This window comes from Papaver somniferum, chromosome 9 (assembly GCF_003573695.1).
Source record: "Papaver somniferum cultivar HN1 chromosome 9, ASM357369v1, whole genome shotgun sequence".
NCBI lineage: Eukaryota > Viridiplantae > Streptophyta > Magnoliopsida > Ranunculales > Papaveraceae > Papaver > Papaver somniferum.
The window spans coordinates 25,961,068-25,985,016 of NC_039366.1; the positions used below are offsets into that span (position 1 = coordinate 25,961,068).

The 23,949-nt window shown below is 35.8% G+C and overlaps 2 protein-coding genes across 2 annotated transcripts; both read right to left on the bottom strand.

Moving 5' to 3' along the window:
* Positions 1-4,136: 4,136 nt before the first annotated feature.
* On the bottom strand, positions 4,137-6,773 carry LOC113313566. The gene is made up of 2 exons (XM_026562359.1): positions 6,673-6,773; positions 4,137-4,563 (listed from the first exon to the last, which is right to left on the bottom strand). Exons 1-2 carry the CDS (start codon positions 6,701-6,703, stop codon positions 4,241-4,243), a joined length of 354 nt encoding a protein of 117 aa, XP_026418144.1. The 5' UTR covers positions 6,704-6,773; the 3' UTR covers positions 4,137-4,240.
* Positions 6,774-18,585: 11,812 nt separating this feature from the next.
* Positions 18,586-20,803, bottom strand: LOC113310478 (AAA-ATPase At2g46620-like). Its single transcript, XM_026559168.1, has one exon. The coding sequence runs from the start codon at positions 20,361-20,363 to the stop codon at positions 18,879-18,881; it is 1,485 nt and encodes a 494-aa protein (XP_026414953.1). The 5' UTR covers positions 20,364-20,803; the 3' UTR covers positions 18,586-18,878.
* Between the last annotated feature and the right edge of the window lie 3,146 nt (positions 20,804-23,949).

The following is a 23,949-nucleotide window of genomic DNA, read 5'->3' on the forward strand; positions in this document are numbered from 1 at the left end:
ACCCGTGATGTTCCCAAATAAAAGTAATATTTCCAATAGGATTTTCGCTTCCCTCAGGTCTGCTTTTGTGAATAAAAAGCAGTCGTCCACAAAAAAAAGGTGAGAGATATTTGGAGCATCTTTATTTATCTGGAACCCAGATATTCTCTTATCTTCTATTGCCTTTTCGAGGAGTCGAGACAGAATTTCCATGCAAACTAGGAAGAGATAAGGTGATAAAGGATCACCTTGTCTTAAACCCCTAGAGGTATTAAAAGATAGCCCCGGGGATCCATTTAGAAGGATTGAAAAGGAGGTTGTTGAAATGCATTGTAGAACGAGCTTTGTCCAAAATTCCGAAAAGCCAAGAGCTAATAGAACTTTCACTATAAAGTTCCATTCGACCCTATCAAAAGCTTTTGATAGGAAACCTTTTTTTTCTTCGAGGTTTTCATCGAATGGATAAGTTCATGAGAAATGATGATGTTGTCTATGATTTGCCGACCAGGGAGGAAAGCCGATTGATTAGGGGAGATTATTTTACCGAGAAGGGGTTTTAGTCTATTAGCTAATATCTTTGAGATGATTTTATAAATGGTATTACTCAGGCTAATAGGTCTGAAATCCCCCGAGGTTTGTGGTGTGGATATTTTTGGGATGAGGGTTATGAAAGAATGATTGAGATCTTTGTCGAGAGTGGCTGAACGAAAGAACTCTTGGACAGTGTCGATGATATCATTTCCCAGAATGTCCCAGTTAGCTTTAAAGAAACCTGGCTGGAAGCCATCCGGACCTGGGGCTCCCCATTGATTTATATTGGAAAGGGTGAGCCAAATTTCTTCTTTATTGGGAATTACAGACAAGGAGGCATTTTCTTCGATACTGATGCAAGGATTTATGATGGTATATAAATCAAAATCGAAGTTGTTGTTATGGGACGAGCCTATTTGTTGTAAGTGTTTAACCAGCAGAGAGTTGATTTGATCTCTATCTGAGATTCATAGCCCATAGGGTTCTCTAAGAGAATTTATCGCATTGATTCTTTTTCTATTTGAGGCGGATGCATGGAAATATTCTGTGTTCTGATCATATTCTTTGAAGAACTTATCCCTGGTGAGTTGATGGTAAAAATCATTTTTGATTTTGTACCATTTTCCTAACTCCACTCGAAGATTTTTTAGTGTGTCTATTTTTTTATAGATATTTCCAGATCTATGAATACTATCAATTCTATTATTTATGGATATGATATTTTTGTGTATGTTCCCAAAAATATTTGTGTTCCAATGGGCTAAGTCGGAGGAAAGTAACTTTAGAAGCTCGGTGAAGGATGCCTCATTGGAATTGGCGGAGTGTAATTTCCAAGATGCATCTAGTATCGTAGGTAGCGTGGGATGAGTTAACCAGGATCGAAGACATCTAAAAGGTTTTTGGATCCTATATTTTTCTAGGTTTGAATTCAATAAAATAAGCGTATGATCAGAACCTACCCTTCGGAGGTGAGTTACCTTGGTATCCGGAAAGTTCTAGGACCACAGGAATGAAGTTAGCGCTCTGTCGATTCGTTCGCAGATGTTTGCCTCCCCCTTTCGATTGTTTGACCAAGTGAAAGGCGATCCTTTGTACCCCGCATCTTGTAGGCCCAATGTGTCGATAGTGTCGATGATGAAGAATTTACTGTTGGATCCAGCTTTATTCCCATCCTGTTTCTCATCTGGGTCCAAGATTACATTTAGGTCGCCTAGTAGAACCCAGGGCTTGCTTTTCTGGTAAAACAATGAAATTTGGATCGATCTTCAATTCAACTTTCCTATGCTCATCATAAATTATGAGGTGACATGAGATATTCTAAACTTTTCCTTTTTGTTTACTATGACTCTTTCATGTTTACATTATGGATCTTTTCAAGCATTTCAACTTGCAAGTAGGCACTAGCAATACATTATCGCCCATTTACTTTTCTTTTACTGTTCCAGCAATCTCGAAACTTTGCATCACCAAGAATCTGCTATAATATCTTTGACAATATGGCAGTGTTAAATCCTTTCTTTCTTTCTTTCTTCCTTCCTTCCTTTTTTTTTTCAAATTTTAAAGTCTATTTTGAGCATCTTGGTAAAAGAATATATGCACAACTTGGAGTCATGATAAAAAAAAAATATAGACCTCCATTGTGCTATATATATTCGCACAATTGTATTTCAAGCATGATGTCATTTGGCCATATTTCTTGTCCACCAAAAGTACAACCATATATGTCTAATACATGTTTAATTATGTTGATGAAAGTGACTTAAGAAAACTTGTTATAGAAAAACTGAAATTAGTCAGTAAAGCTAACCTAATACTCGACAAGTTGATCTATATTTGTAGCTTTCAGTACTTTTCATCAAGTATAGAACTTACTTAATCGAATCACTCAAGTATAAATAATCAGGAATATGCTTTTTTATTTCGTGCTTAACTTAATGAACGAACATTCAAAAATTAGTATGAAGCTGTTTGATTTTTGGCAGTTGGTACTTGGTAGTCATACACACACGTTAATGTCGACATGTCGTTGTTTACCATTACGTAGATAACGCGTATTCTTTTACTCTTTGATCGTTTCCAAATTTTGTCATCAGATCATGAAAATATCATGGGAAGAACGTTGGAGTATTTGACTAGAACTGTGTTTTAATTACCCTAAGAGTCAGAGTTTCTTTTCCCTTGCTGGATTACGTTTTCCGTTTTTATATCCAGAAGTTTCTGAAATGGAGCTTACAAGTCACTTGACGCTTCGCAAGCTAGACGAGACTTATTCTTCCATTTTCTATTCCAAACGCTAAGGTGACGCTAAGTTTGGAAGACGGAACTTGGACTATAAGATCTATTCTAATATCAATCAGCAGCTGAAATCATTTCATTTCTTTAAAAAAGAACATGACCAATAATGAGAGAAGCAATAAATTTGGGATCCATAATTATGTCACCTCTTCTTTTTTTGACATTATTATGTCAGCTCCTTACAAAAGAAAATTGGATAATCGAGTTCCTTACTGGCTAGTACTGCAAAAAAAACACCCTTTTCTTTAGGTTTGGTCATATCTCATAATCATATGATAGCTTCCAACAAAAACCCTACAAACAAATCGACAACATTATTATTATGTGGTTAGATCATTTGTACATGCACTTTTCTTCTTACAATGTCTCTTAGATAACTGAATCCGTATATGATGCACCCAGAACACTTCTTGCCCCCAAAACTCATCCCCGAGTACTACGTACGCCTCTCTCTTTGCCATTGTCCATTTGTTCTTGGAGTCTCCCGAAAGGGAAAATAAAAATCTAAAATGTGACTCAAATGGCCGATGTCAGTATAATAAAGTGGTTAAAGCCTAGTTAAGGAGGTGGGTATCGTTAGTGGGAACCATGAAAAATGACTTGATATTTTCTGGTACCCACTATTTACACAAGTACCTCCATGCTCTCCCTCTTCTTGATGTTGTTTGTTTTATTTGTTCAGCGTCTTATATCCCCCAAGACCCTAAATACAAGCGGGAATTTGATTCTCTTTTCAACAGCTGAAAGCAGGCATCCCAAACTAAATCAAAAACAAAGGGAAATGGGTCAGAGTTGGGAATATGAAAGAGATATCACATGTTAATGGACAAACTAATGGTGGAAGGGGAAGCTATTGAATGCCATTTGTTGTTAGATGAGTGAGTTTGCATGTCAAATTCGTGAAATGTAGTCTGTCAAATCATGTGTGATCTCAGTAATTGATGAGCAGACAATGGATATCTTTGTTTGTTTGGACATCGCAGTCCAATCACAGAGATTGATTAAGCCTTGTCATATGATGAATGCAGGGACTTCATGAGCAGACAATGGACTTGTGATATCACCATAAGAATCAGTGTTTTGTTGGATTATATGTTAACCAATTGGAGAATGGGAAGGGACTATTTTGTCCGTACTGGTTTTAGTCTCACACTTGACACTCGTACAAACAAAATGATGAAACTGTTTGATCTTTGGATTTTCTACGAGAGTCCTCAGATTTGAGGGCAGATAACTAGAGAACAACTCAACGACGTGGTAGTTTCTTTGTAAAACTAGGCCAACGCCGTGAACTTGTAAAACTAGGATCCGTTGACATGATTATTTTTTTGATGCAAAAAATTTATTAATGAAAATTAATCCATTACAAAGATGTCTTCATCAACCCAAACTTGTATTTCATGTGGAAGATCAGACCCATGACTAAAACTATTTCTCATAACTCTAGCTCTCTTTGATATCTTATCACCAACACAATTTGCTTTCTTCCTAACATGACACATCTCCAGTACTCTAAAGAACTTAACATAAACTTAATATCAAGAATTAATGTTTGATTCATCCAATGAACAAAGTAATCAGGCTCATTGATTGATTTTATTAAAACCTCACTATCAGACTCAAAAATAACCTTCTTCAGCTTCATCTTTACTGCAAAATTAACAACTTCTTTCAAAACTTTACATTTCAGCTCTTCTACTTCAATGCCATCTTTCATTCCTCCATCAAGGTAGAAGCCTTTGACACCAATGCATGTACCTGCAAAATCCCTTACAATTAATCCCAGGCCACCTTGGAAAGTTTCTTTTTTAAAAGAAGCATCAATGTTAAATTTTAAGCACTCATTATCTGGAGGAATCCATTTAATATCTTGTTGTGGTATAGTAACATTGGTAACTTGCTGAACATTAGGACTAGAAAGTTTGTTAATATTGTCCAGTGACATGAGTCTGTTAGGATTGATGTTCTGAAAAACCTTAGAACATCTATCCTTCCAGATAGTCCAAGCTGCAATCATAAGCAATTTGTTTATATCCTGCCTAGTGATATTTGAGCCAAAAGTTATATTGGTACCTGCAGAAAACCAAGAGATAAACCAATTTCTAAAAGAACCATGGTGAGATAAAATAGTACCAACATTTATATTAACAGCTAGCATATTGATCTAGCATAAGGACACTCCAAAAATAGGTGATCACTAGTTTCAGCAGGACAATTACATAGACTACATTGCACTTCTATCTCAGGTTTGTACCTTGAGAGTTTATCTCTAATAGGAATGATATCCTTTATACACTTCCAAACACACAATTTCACTTTCTGTGGTAATTTGACCTTCCAAAGAGATTTCCAAACCTGATTAGGAATGTGTCGATTACTTACACGTAAATTAGTTCTGTCAGTAAGAACATTATAAACACTCTTAACAGAGAACTGTCCCTTCCTATCTGGTAACCAAATAAGCATATCATCACCAATAACATGCACATTCATATCAAGAATTTTACTAGCATCATCAGGAGTCAAAAGATAGTGAACCAAAAGAGAATTCCAGGTCCTAGTACCAGTGATGAAAATCTCAGAGACATAGGTATAAGAAGCAGTATTAGCTAAACCTTCAAAAGGTCTAGGAGGATGATCTAAGCCAATAACCCAACAATCAAGCCAAATATTAGTTTTATTACCATACCTTATTGCCCAAAAGTTATTCTGTTTTATAATATCAATACATCTATAAATACCTCTCCAGATCCAAGAGCAATTTTCATTAAGCTTTTGCAAGTGTAAAATACTACCATTTCTGAAGTATTTAGCACTTAAAATCTGCACCCACGGCTCATCATGATCAGCAAACTTACAGATAAGAGCAATATTAAACTTCTCTAGATCTCTAAATCCTAGACCTCCTTGGTCTTTAGACTTGTTAATATTGTCCCAACCTATGAATTTGATACCTTTGCCAGTTTTATGACCCCACCAGAAGTTCCTCTGTAAAGAATCTAACTGACCAATAAGAGTTGTATGGATTTTTAAAACAACCAACCCATTTGATAAGTTGGTAATGAGTTCAAGAAAGTCTTAATTATTATTGATCTACCAACTTGATTCAAGGTAATGATCACATAATTTTTGAGTCTAGCTTCAAAAGATTGGGCAATTGGTTCAAAAGATCTTACCTTAGAATGGCCAAGTAAGACAGGAGCACCTAGATACTTCTCAGAGTCAGTCAGTAAAGACATATTAAGAGCACTATCTAAAGCATTACATTCATTTGGACTGAGATTATTACTCAAATAAACACATGACTTATCAAAATTCAGCATTTGTTCAACAAGATTACCAAAATCCTGAAGAATTTGCAAAATATTATCAATATGCTGCATATTAGCTTGTCCAAAGATAAGAATATCATCAGCAAAGAGCAGAAATAGGAGGAGCTTTCCTAGAAGCTTTAATTCCAATGATATATTTATTATGCTCAACAAAAAGCAAAGATCTAGAAAGATATTTCATAGCAAGAATATTCAGAAATCCTAGAGTTTCAAGATTAGATGTAGCTAAGAATTTGTGCATCCCCAAAACAAGATGCACGAAGACCCCTCTTTGCATTAGGTAATCTATTTGAAAGACTGCTATGCTTTAGATTGTATTTGTATTGGAATGAGAGAAAATAAAACAACATGGTGGTTTTCAAAGTGATTCAATGAACTACCTAATAAAAAGAGGGATACTTGTGCACCCTGGTCGGTCTCAAAGACTTAGGGTGTGATCTAAAATTTCACCCTAAATAAATGATGGTGACAGCAAACAACCTCGTGCAAATTGGTATTACTGATGAGCAAGGAAATACTGGTAGCAGTTGCCTACCTGCGAAGTAATTAAAGTAATGGTTGTGCATTCACAGCTATAAATTCCCTTTCAGGAATTACTTGTTTTTAGTGAACTACTTGTTCAATAACTCATTCATTCACCTAAAGCACCTTAATCATGGCACCTCCATAGAACAATACCACCCGTGATCGAGTCAGATAGATAAAGTCAGTGCTGATTGAAGTTTCAACTTGCACCTGTACTAGGTTGATCAAGACAGATTGTTGTCAAAGTCAGTCGATTACGTCTTTATTCTAATTTACAGTGCATAATGATCCCCTTGTCTAATTCCCCTAGTTGGTTCAAATTGATCACAAGGGGAGCCATTAAGTAACACACTAATACTAGTTGTAGTGACACATTGCATAACAAGATTACAAAACTCTTTACTGAAACCAAATTTCTCTAAGACTTTGTGGAGAAAGGTCCATTCTAGCCTATCAAAGGCCTTAGAAAGATCAAGCTTAATAGTCATAGTTCCACTTATACCTTCCTTATGTTTCATAGTATGAATCAATTCATGAGAAATAATAATATTGTCATGAATTGCTCTCCCTGGAACAAAAACTGCCTGATAAGGAGAAATTAACTTCTTAAGCAAAGGCCTAATTCTATTAGCTAGGATTTTAGACACAATTTTATAAGAAGTATTGCAGAGACCAATTGGTCTAAATTCAGAAAGCTTTTTTGGGCTTTTACACTTAGGAATGAGTGATATATATGTCTTATTAAGGCATTTAGGCATATGACCACTTTCAAAAAAATCTTTTAAACACATTAACAATATCTTTACCAACAAAAGACCATTGAGTTTGATAAAAACCTGCTTGAAAACCATCAGGTCCATGTGATCTCCAAGCAGGAATATTCCTAACAACATTCTCAATTTCAATATCACCAGGCACAGCATGGAGTAAAGCATTATCAGTATCATTAAGAACACAAGAGATAACATCAAAATTTTCCTCAGACAAGATAGGATTTGAGGTACTAGCAACAGATCTAAAATGATTAGTGAGAAGATTACTAATATCCTCCCTGATTATAATTTTTGGATGGTGAAGTTTCTTATTTCGAAATACTCTCATTTTTGGTAGGAATGTAGAGTTTAAATGAGGAACATGTCACCAAAATCTTATCTTTAAATTAATCGCAGTTTAGATTTTTTACAGAAAAATATTCCACCATGTCAAAATTATATCATTATAACCATATCAACGAATCATACCCCATTTCTTAGTTTAGGACTATTCACGTTACATTGTGAGATGTATAATGTATAAGGGTTCTTTCCAGAAAATTTGGAACTCTACATATTTCAATTTTTAAAATGCTCAAAAGTAACTTTTCAAAAAATCGAAGAGAACTAGAAATGATTACTGCTCTTACTTATCACCCATTAAGCTATGGGAGACGGAAACAGAAATGAGAGGCTTGATCATCCAAGCAGGATTACTAGACTGCAATCATCCAACAAGAATAGTTTTAGGAAAGCCTAAAATCGAACTTTTTGCACAAATGTTCCATTATATTTGTTGTTCCAGAATTTTTGGAATCCATCGGGAGTGTTCCCAACTGGGTTGCACGGACGCTTCGTTTTTTGAGTCATGTCCGCGTCCGACTCGCGTCGGACACATGACACGCGTTGGACGCTGACACGATGCGTGTCTGACGCACCAATATGCGCGTCCTGCGCGTGTCTTGTTCGGACGCACCGATGACTCGAGTTTAAAGCATTTTTTTTTGCATTTTCATTTAAAATTCTTCCTTTATTTTTACTATTATTAACTAAATGAAGAAAGACAAACAATTAGATCAATAATTTAAGTCTTTACTAGGGTTTTGTAATTGGAAATGACATCACATATACCTTTGGTTGGGCATGTGTTGTTCTAATAATGCATTTTGATTGTGCCATGTGTTTAATAGTGACTGATTGCTTGACCTTCGACGTGTATAAACAAACGATTTCTCATTTTCTTTTTATTAGGAAATAGCGTATATTTGAGAATATTTATTCTAGGAAAGTCTAGATGTGTGCAGTTTACATATTATGTCTTGCAGGCCAAGACTTGATTGTATAAAATATCCTATTCAATTAATGAGAAACTAAGACTGGTCGAGAACTTGATATGGTATCAGAGCCTGGTTAAAACCCTAAACCTAAATTTTTCAAGTTCTCTTCATAGAATGGGGTAAGATGATCCAGAGTCCTCAAAAGGAACAAAAGGAAAAGATATAACTTATGATTTGCCGAAGAAAAACCCGGTATACCATCTTGGATCAAGTGATGGTCCTGGTATTTTAATCACTCTGATTTCTTTAAAAGGAACAAACTATGATGAATGGGCTAGAGCCATTAGAAGGTCGTTGATAGCTCAATGGAAATTTGGGTTTGTTGATGGCACCATTAAAGAACCAACAGACCCTGAACAATTGGAAGAATGATCGCAGTGCACTCAATGGTGGTTTCATGGATTAATAACACGCTGGATTCTTCAATAATATCAACGTTAGGAGATTATGATGACGCGAGTATTCTATGGACTCACTTAAAGATGCGATTTTGTGTTGTTAGTGGCACAAGAATCTGTCAACTCAAATATGCTTTAAGTGAGTGTAAACAAGGAAGATCGGAGAGTGTTGCTGTCTATTATGGACGATTAAAAAAAACCCGGGATGAGTTGGTGACATATATGAAGATCCCACAATGAAAGTGTGGTCTTTGTACCTGTAACATTGCAACACAGGTAACTATCTTGCTAGAAGAAGATTATCTCCACTATTTTTTGATTGGCCTGGATGGTATGTACAGCTCACTACGTGAACAATTGTTAGCACGAGAACCTTTACCAACTATTGACGTTGTGTATCAAGCTGTGGTGAACTCTGAAAGATTGAGAATGGGAGATATTCTTCTGTCTAAAGAGACGCAGGAGAATGTGATGGCGTTTAAAGTGCAGCAGGATCAGACATCAACTACAAGCACTTACGATCCTACAAATATTTGTAAGCATTGTAATAGAGTTGGACATTCTGAAGATGGGTGTTTCCAGATCATAGGTTACCCTGAATGGTGGGGTGAACGATCCCGTGGCGGCAGTGGTGGAAGCAGTGGTGGTAGAGGAGTTGGCAGAGGCGGAAGAACTGGTGGTAGAGGCCGTGGTAATTTTGCATCAGGCAGAGGTGGCAGAGGTTATGGTAGTACCAATATGGTGCGGTCTAATAATATGAATATACCAGCAGCACAGCCATACAATGGTACTACTTCTGCAGATGGAGCTGGCTTGGTTGGCGTAACAACGATATAGCTTCAACAAGTGCTCGACTATTTGAGTTCAAACAAATATAAATTTCAATTGCAAGGTAAACAAAATCGTACTTCCTGGATTGTGGATACAGGGGATACGAATCATGCCACATGTAACATTGCTGACATGATAGAAGTAAAATAAATTACGGCATGCTCAGTAGACTTGCCAGATGGGAAGTATGCAAATTATGAAAAAATAGGAATTGTGGTTCTTCCTGGTGGTTTGAAGCTTCAAAATGTTCTTTATATTCCTCAAATAACATGTAATCTGATCTCGGTCACACAGATGATCGATGAGTTAGCATGTGTTGTGCAATTTACTAACAGTTTATGTCTTATACAGGACCGGTTGACGAGGAAGGTGATTGGAGTGGGTGAGAGACAAGGTGGACTACATCTGTTTCGTGGTGTTCCTTCAGTTAAAATACTTGCAGATCGGGGAGATTCTTACAAGTTATGGCATCAAAGAATGGAACATCCAGCAGAGAAAGTATTAAAAAAGATACCAGCTGTGAGTAGGTTAGTTATGAAGAATAATGATGCGTATGATATTTGTCCACGAGCAAAACATCGTCGAAGTAGTTTTCCTAATAGTCAGAGTAAAGCTAGCTTCATATTTGAGTTGGTTCACTTGGATTTATGGGGGCCTTACAAGACACCCTCATCTTGTGGAGCTCATTATTTTTTAACAATAGTTGATGATTTTTCAAGAGGTGTGTGGATTTATTTGATCAAGAATAAAACTGAAGTTGAATTGGTTTTCCTTAGCTTTATTGCTCTTATTAAACGTCAATTTAACAAGGAAATCAAAAATGATATAAGTGACAATGGAACATAATTTAATGCTTTGCGTGACTATTTTAAGACTAATGGAATTATTTTTGAGACGTCTTGTGTTGGCACACCCCAACAAAATGGGAGAGTTGAGAGAAAACATCAGCATATAATGAATGTTGCGAGAGCTTTGAGATTTCAAGCTAATCTGCCAATACAATTCTGGGAGGAGTGTGCATTAACTGCAGCATACTTGATTAATCGAACACCAACACCTATACTCAATAACAAGACTCCATATGAAATTATGTTTGGCAAGGTACCTCCATATGATCAGTTGAAAGTGTTTGGATGTTTGTGTTATATGCATAATCAAAATAGTAAATGAGACAAGTTTGCAAGCCGAGGAAGAAGGTGTGTATTTCTTGGCTATCCGTTTGGTAAAAAGGCATGGCAAGTGTATGACTTAGACACAAAACAATTTCTAGTGTCATAAGATGTAGATTTTTATCAGCACCAGTTTCCATATATGAAAATCAATGTTGAGGAGTCAAATAATATTGTTCCATCAAGTATGGAAACGTGTTGGAGTGATGATGAGGATGGAGAAGAGGTACGGTTTCCAAGAGAAGTTATTGAAACTCAACAACCTGAGTTGCGGCAACAACAAAAAAGTGATGAAACACAACTTGGTATTGAATGTGCAACCAAGGAGTTGCAAAGAAGTGCTCAAGAACATCCTGAGCAGACTGAACAGGATGATTTATCCAATGAAACGTCGAGTGAAGTTATAATAGATAATAACAGCAGTGACATGGGTAAAGGAAAACGTCAAAAAATTCCTTCTAGCAGACTGAAAGGTTTTGTGACACATACAGTATGTGAGAATAGTCCACCTTCCACTCAACCTACACAATCATCGTCCTCAGGTACGCCTTATCCTTTGACATATTATGTTAGTTGTGATCGTTTTTCCACTGTGCATAGAAAATACCTTGCAGCTATAACTGCTGGAAATGAACCGAAGAGCTTCAAAGAAGCTATGAAGCATCCAGGTTGGAAAAAAGTCATGGCTGAAGAAATAAGAGCTCTTGAAGAACAATGAACATGGGAATTGGAATTACCACCTGGTAAGAAGGCATTAGGAAGTAAATGGATTTATACTGAAAAGCGTGATGAAAATGGGATTTGATACGACTAAAAGAAAGATTGGTGATATTTGGTAATCATCAAGTTGAAGGATTGGATTATAATGAAACATTTGCGCCAGTGGCAAAGATGACAACAGTTCGTACTTTTCTAGCTGTTGCAGCAGTTAAGAATTGGGAAGTGCATCAGATGGATGTTCATAATGCATTCCTTCATGGTGATTTGGAGGAAGAAGTGTATATGAAGATACCTCCAGGATTTTCCAAAGGAAATTCTAATATGGTTTGTATAATGAAAAAATCATTATATGGTCTAAAACAGGCGCCTAAGTGTTGGTTTGCGAAGTTGTCCACAGCCTTGAAGAATTGTGGTTTTAAACAATCGTATTCAGATTATTCTCTTTTTACTATGACAAAAGGAAAAATGAAACTTAATGTCTTAGTTTATGTGGATGATCTGATTGTGGCAGGAAATGATCTTGTTGGACTTCATACTTTTAAAACTTACTTGGGACAGTGTTTTAAGATGAAGGATTTGGGAAAATTGAAATATTTCTTAGGATTGGAGGTGGCTCGTAGAAAACAAGGTTTCTACATATGCCAGAGGAAACATGCATTAGATATCATAATGGAAACAGGATTATTGGGTGCTAAACCTGCAGAATTTCCAATGGAGACGAATCATCGACTGCATTAGCAAAGGGAAAATTTCTTGAATATGTGGAAAAGTATAGAAGATTGGTTGGTCGTTTCATTTATCTGTCAGTTACAAGACCAGATTTGGCTTACTCAGTGCACATCTTATCACAGTTTATGCAACAACCAAAATTGGAGCATTGGGAAGCAGCACTTCGTGTAGTAAGATATTTGAAGAAGAGCCCTGGACAAGGGATTTTGCTGCGTTCTGATGGTAGTCTTAATTTAAAAGGATGGTGTGATTCAGATTGGGCGAGCTGTCCATTGACTAGACGTTCTTTAACAGGATGGTTTTTTATTCTTGGTTTTTCTCCCGTTTCTTGGAAGACTAAAAAGCAGCACACAGTGTCGCGTTCTTCAGCAGAAGCTGAATACAGATCTATGGCAGCAGTGACATGTGAATTGAAGTGGTTGAAACAGTTACTTGGTGATTTAGGATTTCACCATACTCATGGGATTAATCTCTTTTGTGATAGTCAATCAGCATTATATATTGCTCAGAATCCAGTGTTTCATGAGCGCACAAAACATATAGAAGTCGATTGTCATCTGGTTAGAGATGTCATCATAAGGAAGATTATATCACCCTCCTACACTCCTACAACAGTTCAGGTGGCTGATATCTTCACAAAAGCATTAGGGAAAGCTCAGTTTCAATTTCTGTTGTCCAAGATGAGCATTTGTGATCTGCATGCTCCATTTTGAGGGAGAGTATTAGGAAATAGCGTATATTTGAGAATATTTATTCTAGGAAAGTCTAGATGTGTGCAGTTTACGTATTATGTCTTGCAGGCCAAGACTTGATTGTATAAAATATCCTATTCAATTAATGAGAAACTAAGACTGGTCGAGAACTTGACACTTTTGAAATTTATACACATGTAGCATTATTTTCTAATTTTTAGGATCAAAACTCTTGACTTTGCTGTATGAATACATAATTGTATATATAAATAAAGTATGTATATATGTGTCCACGTCCTAATTTTTTAAGAATTTTGTAGTGTCTGCATCCGCGTCGTGTCGTGTCCGCGTCGGTGCACCTCACGTTCCCAATTATATGCACGCACCACAGCCTTACAAATTTTGCACCATTTGAGGCCGCCCCATTTTGGGCAAGCAAATTATGAATCCCAAAATGAAACAACTGTACTTTACCACAGGTTTCGGTAGCAATCTAGTATTACTGGTATTTTGGTAAAGATGGATGCTAAAACCTAATTACCTAACCAACCATTATTAGTAGGTAATCCGACGACTATATTTAGCAACCCAAAAAACTTATTTTAAATTTATCTTTAAGAATTAGTAGTAATTGCCGAGAAAAGTCATAATCAAGAACGGCTCTCGCTAGCTGCTACTAGCTTGCCTTTCAGTCTACAATTTCATCTTCAATGCCGTGTACTTGATGTGCAATACTAGTTTTTGTCAATTTTAGTACATTCTGATTTTTCAACTCTACGGCTGAGAACGTTGTGTCGTTGTTAGACTTCTTATCCACAAATCCATTGATTTTGGGTCACATGAAATTTTTAGAATCACATTAGCATGTATTTAATAATGTTGCAAAATTTAGGGTCAATAGCTAGAACTTACGTCAAAGCGATTGACTATGAGTTACAAAGCGATTTTTAAGTTGTAGTGCACATTTCTGCTTGACTGGAAGTTACAAAGCGATTTTAAGTTGTAGTGCAGATTTCTAGTCATAATTAAGATTTTGGGTCACGTGGTAAACGTCCTCACTGTGAATTGGAAAAACTTTGGATCACGGTGACAGGTTTAATTTGTGAGTTTTTTCTCAAATTCCATCTCACCTTCGAAATGCTTATGTATGGATATATCGGGCAATCTAAAAACTAAAGTTTTGCGATACTTTTTTGATGATAAATTATTTTATTTTCGGGCGATGAAGATTTAATTTTTATTTGCATTTTGTTCGAACAATATCTGGTTATGAAAGAAAAGAAAATGTTGTGCTGTATCATATCTTGACAACAATGGTTTTAGGTAAAGTGATAAAACTTTCGGTTTCATATGCTCATCATATATTATTAAGCTGAAGCATCACATGAGATATTTTAAACTTTTCCCTTCTGATATATATTATTATGGATTTTTTCAAGCATTTCAACTTACAAGTAGCTAGAACGGAAAATGGGTCATTTGTCTTGATATTTTTAAATCACGGTTTAAATGGACGAGTAAAAAATAGTTTGGGTGAAATGGCCAAAAAAAATAGTAAGGATGAAACTGGTTTCATCCTAGCTTAAATTTAAAAAATAACAAGGATGAAACTGGATACATCCTGTGTAAATTAAAAATAAGAAAAAATATTTGAAAATGGGCACGATGAAACTGGTTACATCCTGCCTATTTTTACATTTTTGTTCATTTAAACAGTATCAAAATCTAATTGTCCATTTCACCCAGGAATTGTTGATTTTGGTCTTTTTAACCAATTTTGTGTAGCTAGAAATACATCATCGTCCATTTACTTCTCTTTTACTGTTCCAGCAACCCCGAAATTTTTGCAACTTTGCATCATCAAGAAATTTCGATTCTATATTTCAAATGCGTGTTTGTACACTCGGAAGTTGCTTTTCGACTTCAAATCAAAAATCAGTTTGGTAATAATTTTTTAGGACGATTTTAAAAGCAGAAAAGTCGAATTTTTATGAAGCAAAATACTGTTACTTTTGTTACACAAACGCAGTTTAAAAGACGGAACTAGGACACTAAGATTCAATCTGCTCAAATCATTTCATTTCTATTATATAAGAAAATCAAAAATGTGAGGACACTACCAATGATAAAAGAAGCAATAAATTTGGGATTATGTCATCTCAACTCTTCTTTTAATTTTTTTTTTGTTTTTTTGACATTATTATGTCAGCTCCTTTACAAAAGAAATTGAATAATACAGTTCCTTTGCGGTTCCCTGCTGGCTACTGCACACACAAAAAACACCCTTTTCTTTTGCTTTGGTGATATCTCATAATCATATGATAGTTTCCTACAAAAATCCTACCAGCAAATCGACAACATTATTATGTGGTTAGATCAATTCTACACTTATCTTCTTACATTGTCTTTTAGATAACCGGATCCGTATATAATACTCCGCGAACACTTCCTGCCCCCACTCATCCCCCGAACATATTACGTACCCATTTCTCTGCCTGAAGATGGAATATTAAACCATCTCAAATGTGACTCAAAAGGCCGATATTTATTGTAATATGGTGACAGATATTTAAACATAAAATGAGTCATTTGTCTAAATATTTTTAAATCACGGTTCAAATGGACGAGTAAAAAATAATTTGGGTGAAATGGCAAAAAAAAAATAGTAAGGATGAAACCGGTTTCATCGTAGCTTAAATTTAAAAAATACCAAAGATGAAACTGGATACATCTTGTGTAAATTAAAAATAAGAAAAAATATTTGAAAATGGGCACGATGAAACTAGTTACATCCTGCCTATTTTTACATTTTTGTCCATTTAAACAGTATCAAAATCTAACTGTCCATTTCACCCAGGAATTGTTGATTTTGACCTTTTTAACCAATTTTATGATATTTAAATGATATCAACAATCTGAATTTGAAACTCATCACGACGGGATAAATAATCTGACTTAGAACCCAAACCGAAATCTGCAAATAAAGACGAAAGTAGCCAAAGCTTCGATACGGAGGTGTGTATTGCAAGTGGGCACCATGACTAATGATTTGATATTTTCTGGTACCCACCAATACACTAAACACATACCTTCAAGTTCTATCGAAGTCTCTTGTTGTTGTCGTTTGTTTTTATGTGTGCAGCGTTTAAATTCCCCAAAACCAGCCTTAAATATAAGTGGGAAGTTTGATTCTCTAACATACACCCCAAACTGAATCAAAACAAAAGGAAATGGGTCAGGGCTGCTTGTGAATATGAAAGCAGCGATGATACACACCGAAGCAATCTCCCGTGATCTGCATCGTGGAGAGATCTAAGGGCCATTCGGGCAGCCCGGTTTGAGGGTATGCTGCAAATGTGGGTAAATAAGAAAGCTTGATACAAGTGTTTTAGGAAAGTGCCTAATTTCCCATTGTACTTGTTGTTCCAAAAAATTTGGAATCCATCGATGTGTTCCCACTTAAGTTTAACATCACGCGCACGAGCAAAAGCATATAATCTTTACTAATTTTGCACCAGTTTGGGCAAGCAAGCTTTGAATCCCACGATGAAACAATCATACTTCACCAAAATCACCACGTTTAACCAGCATGACATTTCTTTTTTCCTTGAAGCATGCAATGAATATTGTATTGTTATGTTGGTAAAGATGCTAACCCAACCTAATTACCTAACCATTATCAAGTAGGTAATCCACCAACTATATTTAGCAACCCAAAAAACTTATCTTTAAGAATTAGTAGTAATTGCCAAGAAAAGTCATAATCAAAGAACGGCTCTCTCACTAGCTGCTCTCTAGTAGGTTACTAGCTAGTTTTCAGTCTACAATCTGACCTTCAATGCCGTGTACCTGATGTCCAAACCCTAGTTAGCAATTCGTCATTCGGCGTACATACGGATATTATTTGGATTTATAAAAATTGAGATCGATTAAAAATCCGGTAACCGACTCGTGGTTTGGCAGTAATACGGAACGACATACGTAAGTGTATCATTCGTTTTAGAGATATGAATTCGTCGCACAAATTCGTCCCATATATATAATAGATTGATTAATATTTGTTATCACAATATACTAATTTTTTTATATTTACATTGGCTCCAAGGTGAAAAATAAGTTGTAAATGTGTTATATTCAAAACATGTACAAAAACAATCAAAACAAGTGCGTAGAACAGTTGGTTCTATGTACTTCTGGTGGAATTAGATTAGGCAGGTTCGAATCCCACCTTGAACGAACCTAGCGAATTATTCGCCAATTCGGAAAGTACGCGCATTATTCGGGAGACTGGTATTATACGCGTACTAGGTTCGGAGTTTGATCCAGACGCGAATAAAACGGAAAACGAATCAGTTCGGAATAACTCGCGAACAATTCGCGAATTATACGCCGAATTGCTAATTAGGGTCCAAACCCAACTACTATTTTTTGTCAATTCTGTACCCTAGTTAGTAAGTTCGCGAATTATTCCCATACTATTTTTTGTCAATTATGTACCCTAGTTAGTAAGTTCGCGAATCATTCCCGAATTTTTCCGTATCACGAATTTTACCGTCTTATTCGCGTACGTTTGCAACTCCGAACCCAAATCGCGTATTATGTGGCATTCCCGGATTATTCGCGAATCGTTCACGAATTTTACGTATCCCGAATGATACGTCCGCTTAATTCGTCATAAATTCTTTAGCTTTTACTTTTCAAAGATCCCACTTTTTGGACTTTACTGCCTCCCGAGCATACACGACCGAATATTAGACGTGTTGTAATTTTTATGAAACAAAAACGACTGAAGAGATTTGAAGGTGAAGGTGAGAGAGATCTCAAACTCACTAACCAAGCATCTAAACCACCATACGACGTCCTCTTGGATAACTAATGTTGTATATATTATTAATATCATCATATTAAGTTTATTTTTTCTTTAAATAACTCACACACATGCATAAAAGTTGGTGTATGACCTTATAAATACAAATTAATTGTTATATATAGATACCGAATTTTCAGAGCCGAACTCACATTTATAAATCGAATTATACACGTACGTATGCTGTTCCGAATTACTAACGAATCACGTCCCGTTGACCGAATTTTGGACCGAATCTGAATTTTACAAAACCGTATAATACTCGCACTTTTGGCGTTCCGTACGTTTTACGAATCCCGAATTGCTAACTAGGTTCTGTACCACTATGCATTTTTCAACTCTACGGCTATCAAAGTTATTAGATTTCCTTGCCCAACTTTTCCAACCAACTTTTGAATGCCTCTTACCCAACCACAATTAATTCAAAATAAACAAATAAAAAACATAGATCAAGTAAAAATTAATAATAATTTACAAAATTTCACTAAAATTGTATACCACAAACTAAGATTTTTCCTCCAATCTTATAACATTTTCTTCAATCATTTTTTTTTTAATTTACAGGGTTGCTAATCTAAAATTATCTTTCTAAGTAAAAACCCTAAACCCCGAACTTAAACAACAATCCCAAAGTCACAAAAAAGGAACAAACAAGAAGAAGAAGATTCTTACATGATGATTCATGGCCTTTTCCATGACCGGACAATATAATTCTTCTTCTTCAACCTTCCTTTTCAGAAGTGATATCATAAGAAATAGATTTCCTTCCACTACTTTTCAATCTCAACAATCCATACAATTTCCTGAATTCTCTAACCGTATGAACACTTTCTCTGCAAATGACTTTAGGTGAATCAGAAGAATCATCTTCTCGTTCTCGGGTCGAAATACTTGGATGTAATGATATTGATTTTCTCTTCGCATTTGATGATGATCCTCTGCCATCTTGTAAAGCAGTAATAACTGATTTCAAAGCACGACTAGGGGAGGAACGATTCACAATCATAATCTCACCGATTTCAGCTGGACTTAATGTTAATCCATTCTGAAATATTTCTTCAACTTGTGGAAACAGTTTATGATCCTTTAACCCAAGATAAGAATTTGCTAATGTTTTGAATGCGTTAAAATCACACAGAGGGAAGTAAATTTGAACATCGATTCGTCCCGGTCTTAATATTGCTGGATCAATTTTCTCTTTACTGTTCATTGTGATCACCATTATTCTTTCTTCGCCACAACAGCTGAAAACTCCGTCCATGAAGCTCAATATGCCCGAAACACTGATGGTTGTTGACTTTTCATTTAAAAACCGATCCAAATCTTCGATGACGATGACGGAACGATTTGTTATGGACAACAGAAGTAATTTGAGATCAGAATCATCAGTAACATTTGATAAATCGATATCGTAGATATCATAACTCAGAAACTTGGCCATTGCTGCGATGAAACTTGATTTCCCTGTACCTGGTTGACCATGTAACAGATAACTCCGTTTCCAGACACGTCCGAGTTTATGATAATATTGTTTTGATTTAAGAAACGATTCGAGATCAGATTTTACCTTGTCTTTTAGATCTGAATCCATGGCGACTGTGTCAAGATTTGTTGGATGAGTAAAAGGAATTGATTTCCACCTTCCAGAAGTACCATTATTATGATGATGATCATGGTGTTCTGATGTGTTCGTGAATAATTTGATTTCTTTTCTCCTCAATTCAATTTCATCTGTAACTGTATGAATATGCTGAAGATAAGGTCTCACAATTCTCCTTTTATCTCTTTTCTTGATTTTCAATACCAGAGTTCTACAACAATTGTTCCTGTCTCCGCCTTTTTCTTCATTCTTCCATGAAATTCTTGTGCTCAGAAAAGTATCGTAAACGATTTGATTTGAATCTAATTGGACAGAGATTTCATTTGATTTGTTACCTGAAATCAAATTCGCGAAATCTGAATCTTCAATCGAAGCTAATGAACTTACATATGTCGACACCTTTTTATAAAGCTGATTCTCTTCGAAATTGTTGTTGAATTCAGGAACTTTGTAGAATTGATACACATGAAATCTATCATCAATTGATATGTAAAATCTCTTGAACAGATATAACAGAGAAATACTTCTGAAGAACACTCTAAATATCAGAAACACACAGAAAATCACAAATATGAAAACCAGAAAACTAGTCGAGAATAACACCATGATGATTCTGATTATAATCACCAATTCCCAACAAGTATTCAATTATCCAAGACGAACGCCCATATCAGAGCAGAAAATAAGAAATGAGTTATCTTCTTGGATGAAGAAGAAAACATTTTTCTGATGAAAAATATTCGAATCTGGGGTGGCTGTCAACAGTTAAGAAACCGTGTGTAGAAAGAATTAGGGCTTTAAAGAATTATAAATAAATATCGAGAGAGAGAGATATTGGCGGAGGTTTTTAATGTTCTTCAAAGACGGCAAACGACGGCAAATACAATAATAATCAGTCAGTAAAAACGAAGAACAAGGGGGAGGGGTGGATTCTGGAAGAGAGAGGCAGAAACAAAGACGAAGTAGTGAGAAAGATAAAGATTATTTATTTATTTATTTATATTTGGGGAAATCAAATCCAGGGAGGAACTCTCTTTGGGCTCTCGGCTCGCCCTTTATTACTTTTTCATTTATTTTTTTTTGAATCGGTCCTTTATTGGTTTTTTAATGAATTTACCTTTTCCTTTTGTTTGCTTACTGTCAACCGCTAATATTTATCGACGACGAATTCAAATCCTTGTAAAAAAATACGGCCTTAATATTGGTCCCAGATGACATCTGTCTTTATAGATGGTGAACTCTCGAAGGCTGTGTAATTTATGGGCAGCAACAGCAACCTAGTTGTACTCTTTACTCTGCTTAGAGCAACTGCAATGGACGAGTAAACCCAAATTTTCAATCGAGTGGGCTGGCGTAGTGGGACGGACCATCGATCAAAATTTGATCAAAGAGTAAAATCCAGACCAAATTTGGTCTGCGATCAAGACCAAATCCAAATATAATCGGGCGTTGATATAATCTCCGCTACACATCGGGCGTTGATATAATCTCCGCCATTCATCGGGCGTTGATATAATGTACGCTACACAAGGGGCGTTGATATAATGTACGCCTGAAACGGGGCGTTGATATAATGTACGCCCGATGGGGCGTTGGTAAAGGTGGTCGCGCGAAATGGGGCGTTCATATACTTAACGCCCCACTCCAATTTCTATTTCACAATTTTTGATTTCTGCATGGGGCGGGCTTTATACCTCCGCCCCATTAATTTTTTTTTTTTTTTTTTTGTTTATGAAGCGTAGACTATACCAACGCCCCACTCGGGCGTTATCTTTACCAACGCCCCACTCGGGCGTTATCTTTACCAACGCCTGATCCCAGGCGTAATGTTTATCAACGCGCCACCAAATATACTCTTTTCCCACTACGCCACATGACGGACTAAACCCAAATTTGGTCTTTTTTTTAGTCTTTGGTTATACTCGCACCACTGTGGACGCTCTTAGTTCTAATGAGTCTTGATGTGCTTTTATTTATGCAAGTGGTTTTAAACCTTTAATTGATGTTTGCTGACAGTGTAGTAATGGTGTTAGTTTGCAATGGTTAAATGCATGTTCCCTCCCTCTATGAAGGTTCTCCCGAGTCCAGTGTAGCGAAGTTTAACCGTAAATGCTAATGTCTTGAATGAAATATCCGCATGGAAATTCAAAAGGAAAAGAATTATCGATAAAAGATTCGGTACCTATAAGTTTCGAGACCAGGTCACTGTTATCATTATTCAGTAATTTAATCATCATATTACGAAAGTATCGACGAAATTTATTAAGTGTTGAACAAGATTACCAGCATATAATCACATATGCTTAAAGATTGTATTTCATCAACAAAAGTTTCGGATTAAGAACCAGGGACGGAGCCAGGACTTAAAGGTTGTGGGGTCGAAAATTTTTTCTAATATTCACAAAAAGAAATTTTAACTGAATCAAAATCGTCGTTTAAAATTTTTACCTTCGTACAAGTTCCACTGCAATTTAGTATTCGGACACAACCATCAAGATATATATCAAGTTCCAAAAGCATTTTTAGCACATGACTGGACTATGCTTTGCATATGCAAACTTTATCCTTTGGATCCAGGGTTGAGATACCTGCAATAAAGACAGAAGGAGTTCAAAAGCATGACTGTTGAACGAGCTAGCAAGCAAACTTATTCCAACTAATATACTTATATACAGAAATGTAAAGCTTACCATTTTCGCCAAAACAGATGAACTCATCCCACCAACCACAACATGAATCTAATAGGCAAAATGTAAATTAGACGTAACATCTCTTTTCCAAAGAGTATTATATATATTAACAAAAAAAGGATCTTGTAGTTGATTTGTCTGATAGACAATATACATCTGTAATTACATCAACTGCAAAAATCAAAAGATCCATAACCATAAGACTGCCCAAAAGATGGAGAAAATAAATCATTCATGTAAACCCAACCTGATGCTAATTAATCTATGTTATATCATCTTCCCCATTTCACATTGTATACGCAAGTACCAACCTACAGCCTCCCCCATTTCTTGCACTTCAGTTTGTAAAGAAAAAGCAAGTTCACCAAGTTCATTTGTACTGCCACCACCTCGTTTTGAAGGCCATGATAAATCAACTGTCGCCTTCCTTTTGTAATACCTCTCCATCGACAATTGAGTTTTCATAGATCACGGAATTGGTTGCATAAACCTACATTGATGCTTCAATTAGAACATTTTAAATAAACAAAATCTACAAAAGCAAACAAAACAAAAGATTGATGCTTCAATTAAAAACAATATGAATTAAATTTTTTTTTGAGAAAACCCTAAAAATTCAAATAAAAGACAAGGGTTTGATTACTTATGGATTAATGAGTATTTTGACGAATCTCACTCTAGTTATGTGAACTGTGATTATAGTTATAGAGAAGACGAATTTTGCTTTTGATTAAGAAAAAAATAAAAACCCTAGCTTGAAAATACCCAAATCGAACTAAATGATCGTATATATTTCTGAATTAAAATTAGAATAAAAAAGAAATCATGGTGGTGAATGTACCTTAAGCGTCACCTTTAACTGATTTGTGATCAGAATCATCAGCTAATAATCTCTTGCGGAAGAGATACACAGTTACAGAGAAGAGAAGGTTCTCTTTTTTCTTTTGTTGTAGTCTGCAAAGAGATAATGTCGGTAACTCGGGAAGATGAAGAAAACTAAGCTAATAATAAAAATTATCAGTTTAACTTTGACCTCTTAGAAATTTAAGACTTCAATTATAGGATTTATATTTGCACCCACAAGACTCTATTATTACAGAAAAACCAAGCCTAATCTTATTAAATTTGACATTTCAGTGGGTGCAAGCGCACCCATTTGCGCTCACATGCCTCCGTCCCTGTTAAGAACCATGTTTATTTCTTTCAAACAGTTAATTGAAGGCAGGAAGCATTATGGTCTTCAATAAAGCCTTGGATTAAGAACTTAAAAGAGGGCTTGATTTTATGCAGGTACGTTTACAGAATTGAATCTGTGAACCTAACTACAAAGAGAGTTTTTGGACGGTACCAGAGACCAATGTTCATGGATCAATCGGGTCTCATCCAACTAACAAGGTTGGACCTAACTATTGCGATTGCTCAACGCACAACGTGCGATATTCAATTATAAAAATAAACAATATAATGCGGAAAAGAAATAACACAGACACCAGAAGTTTTGT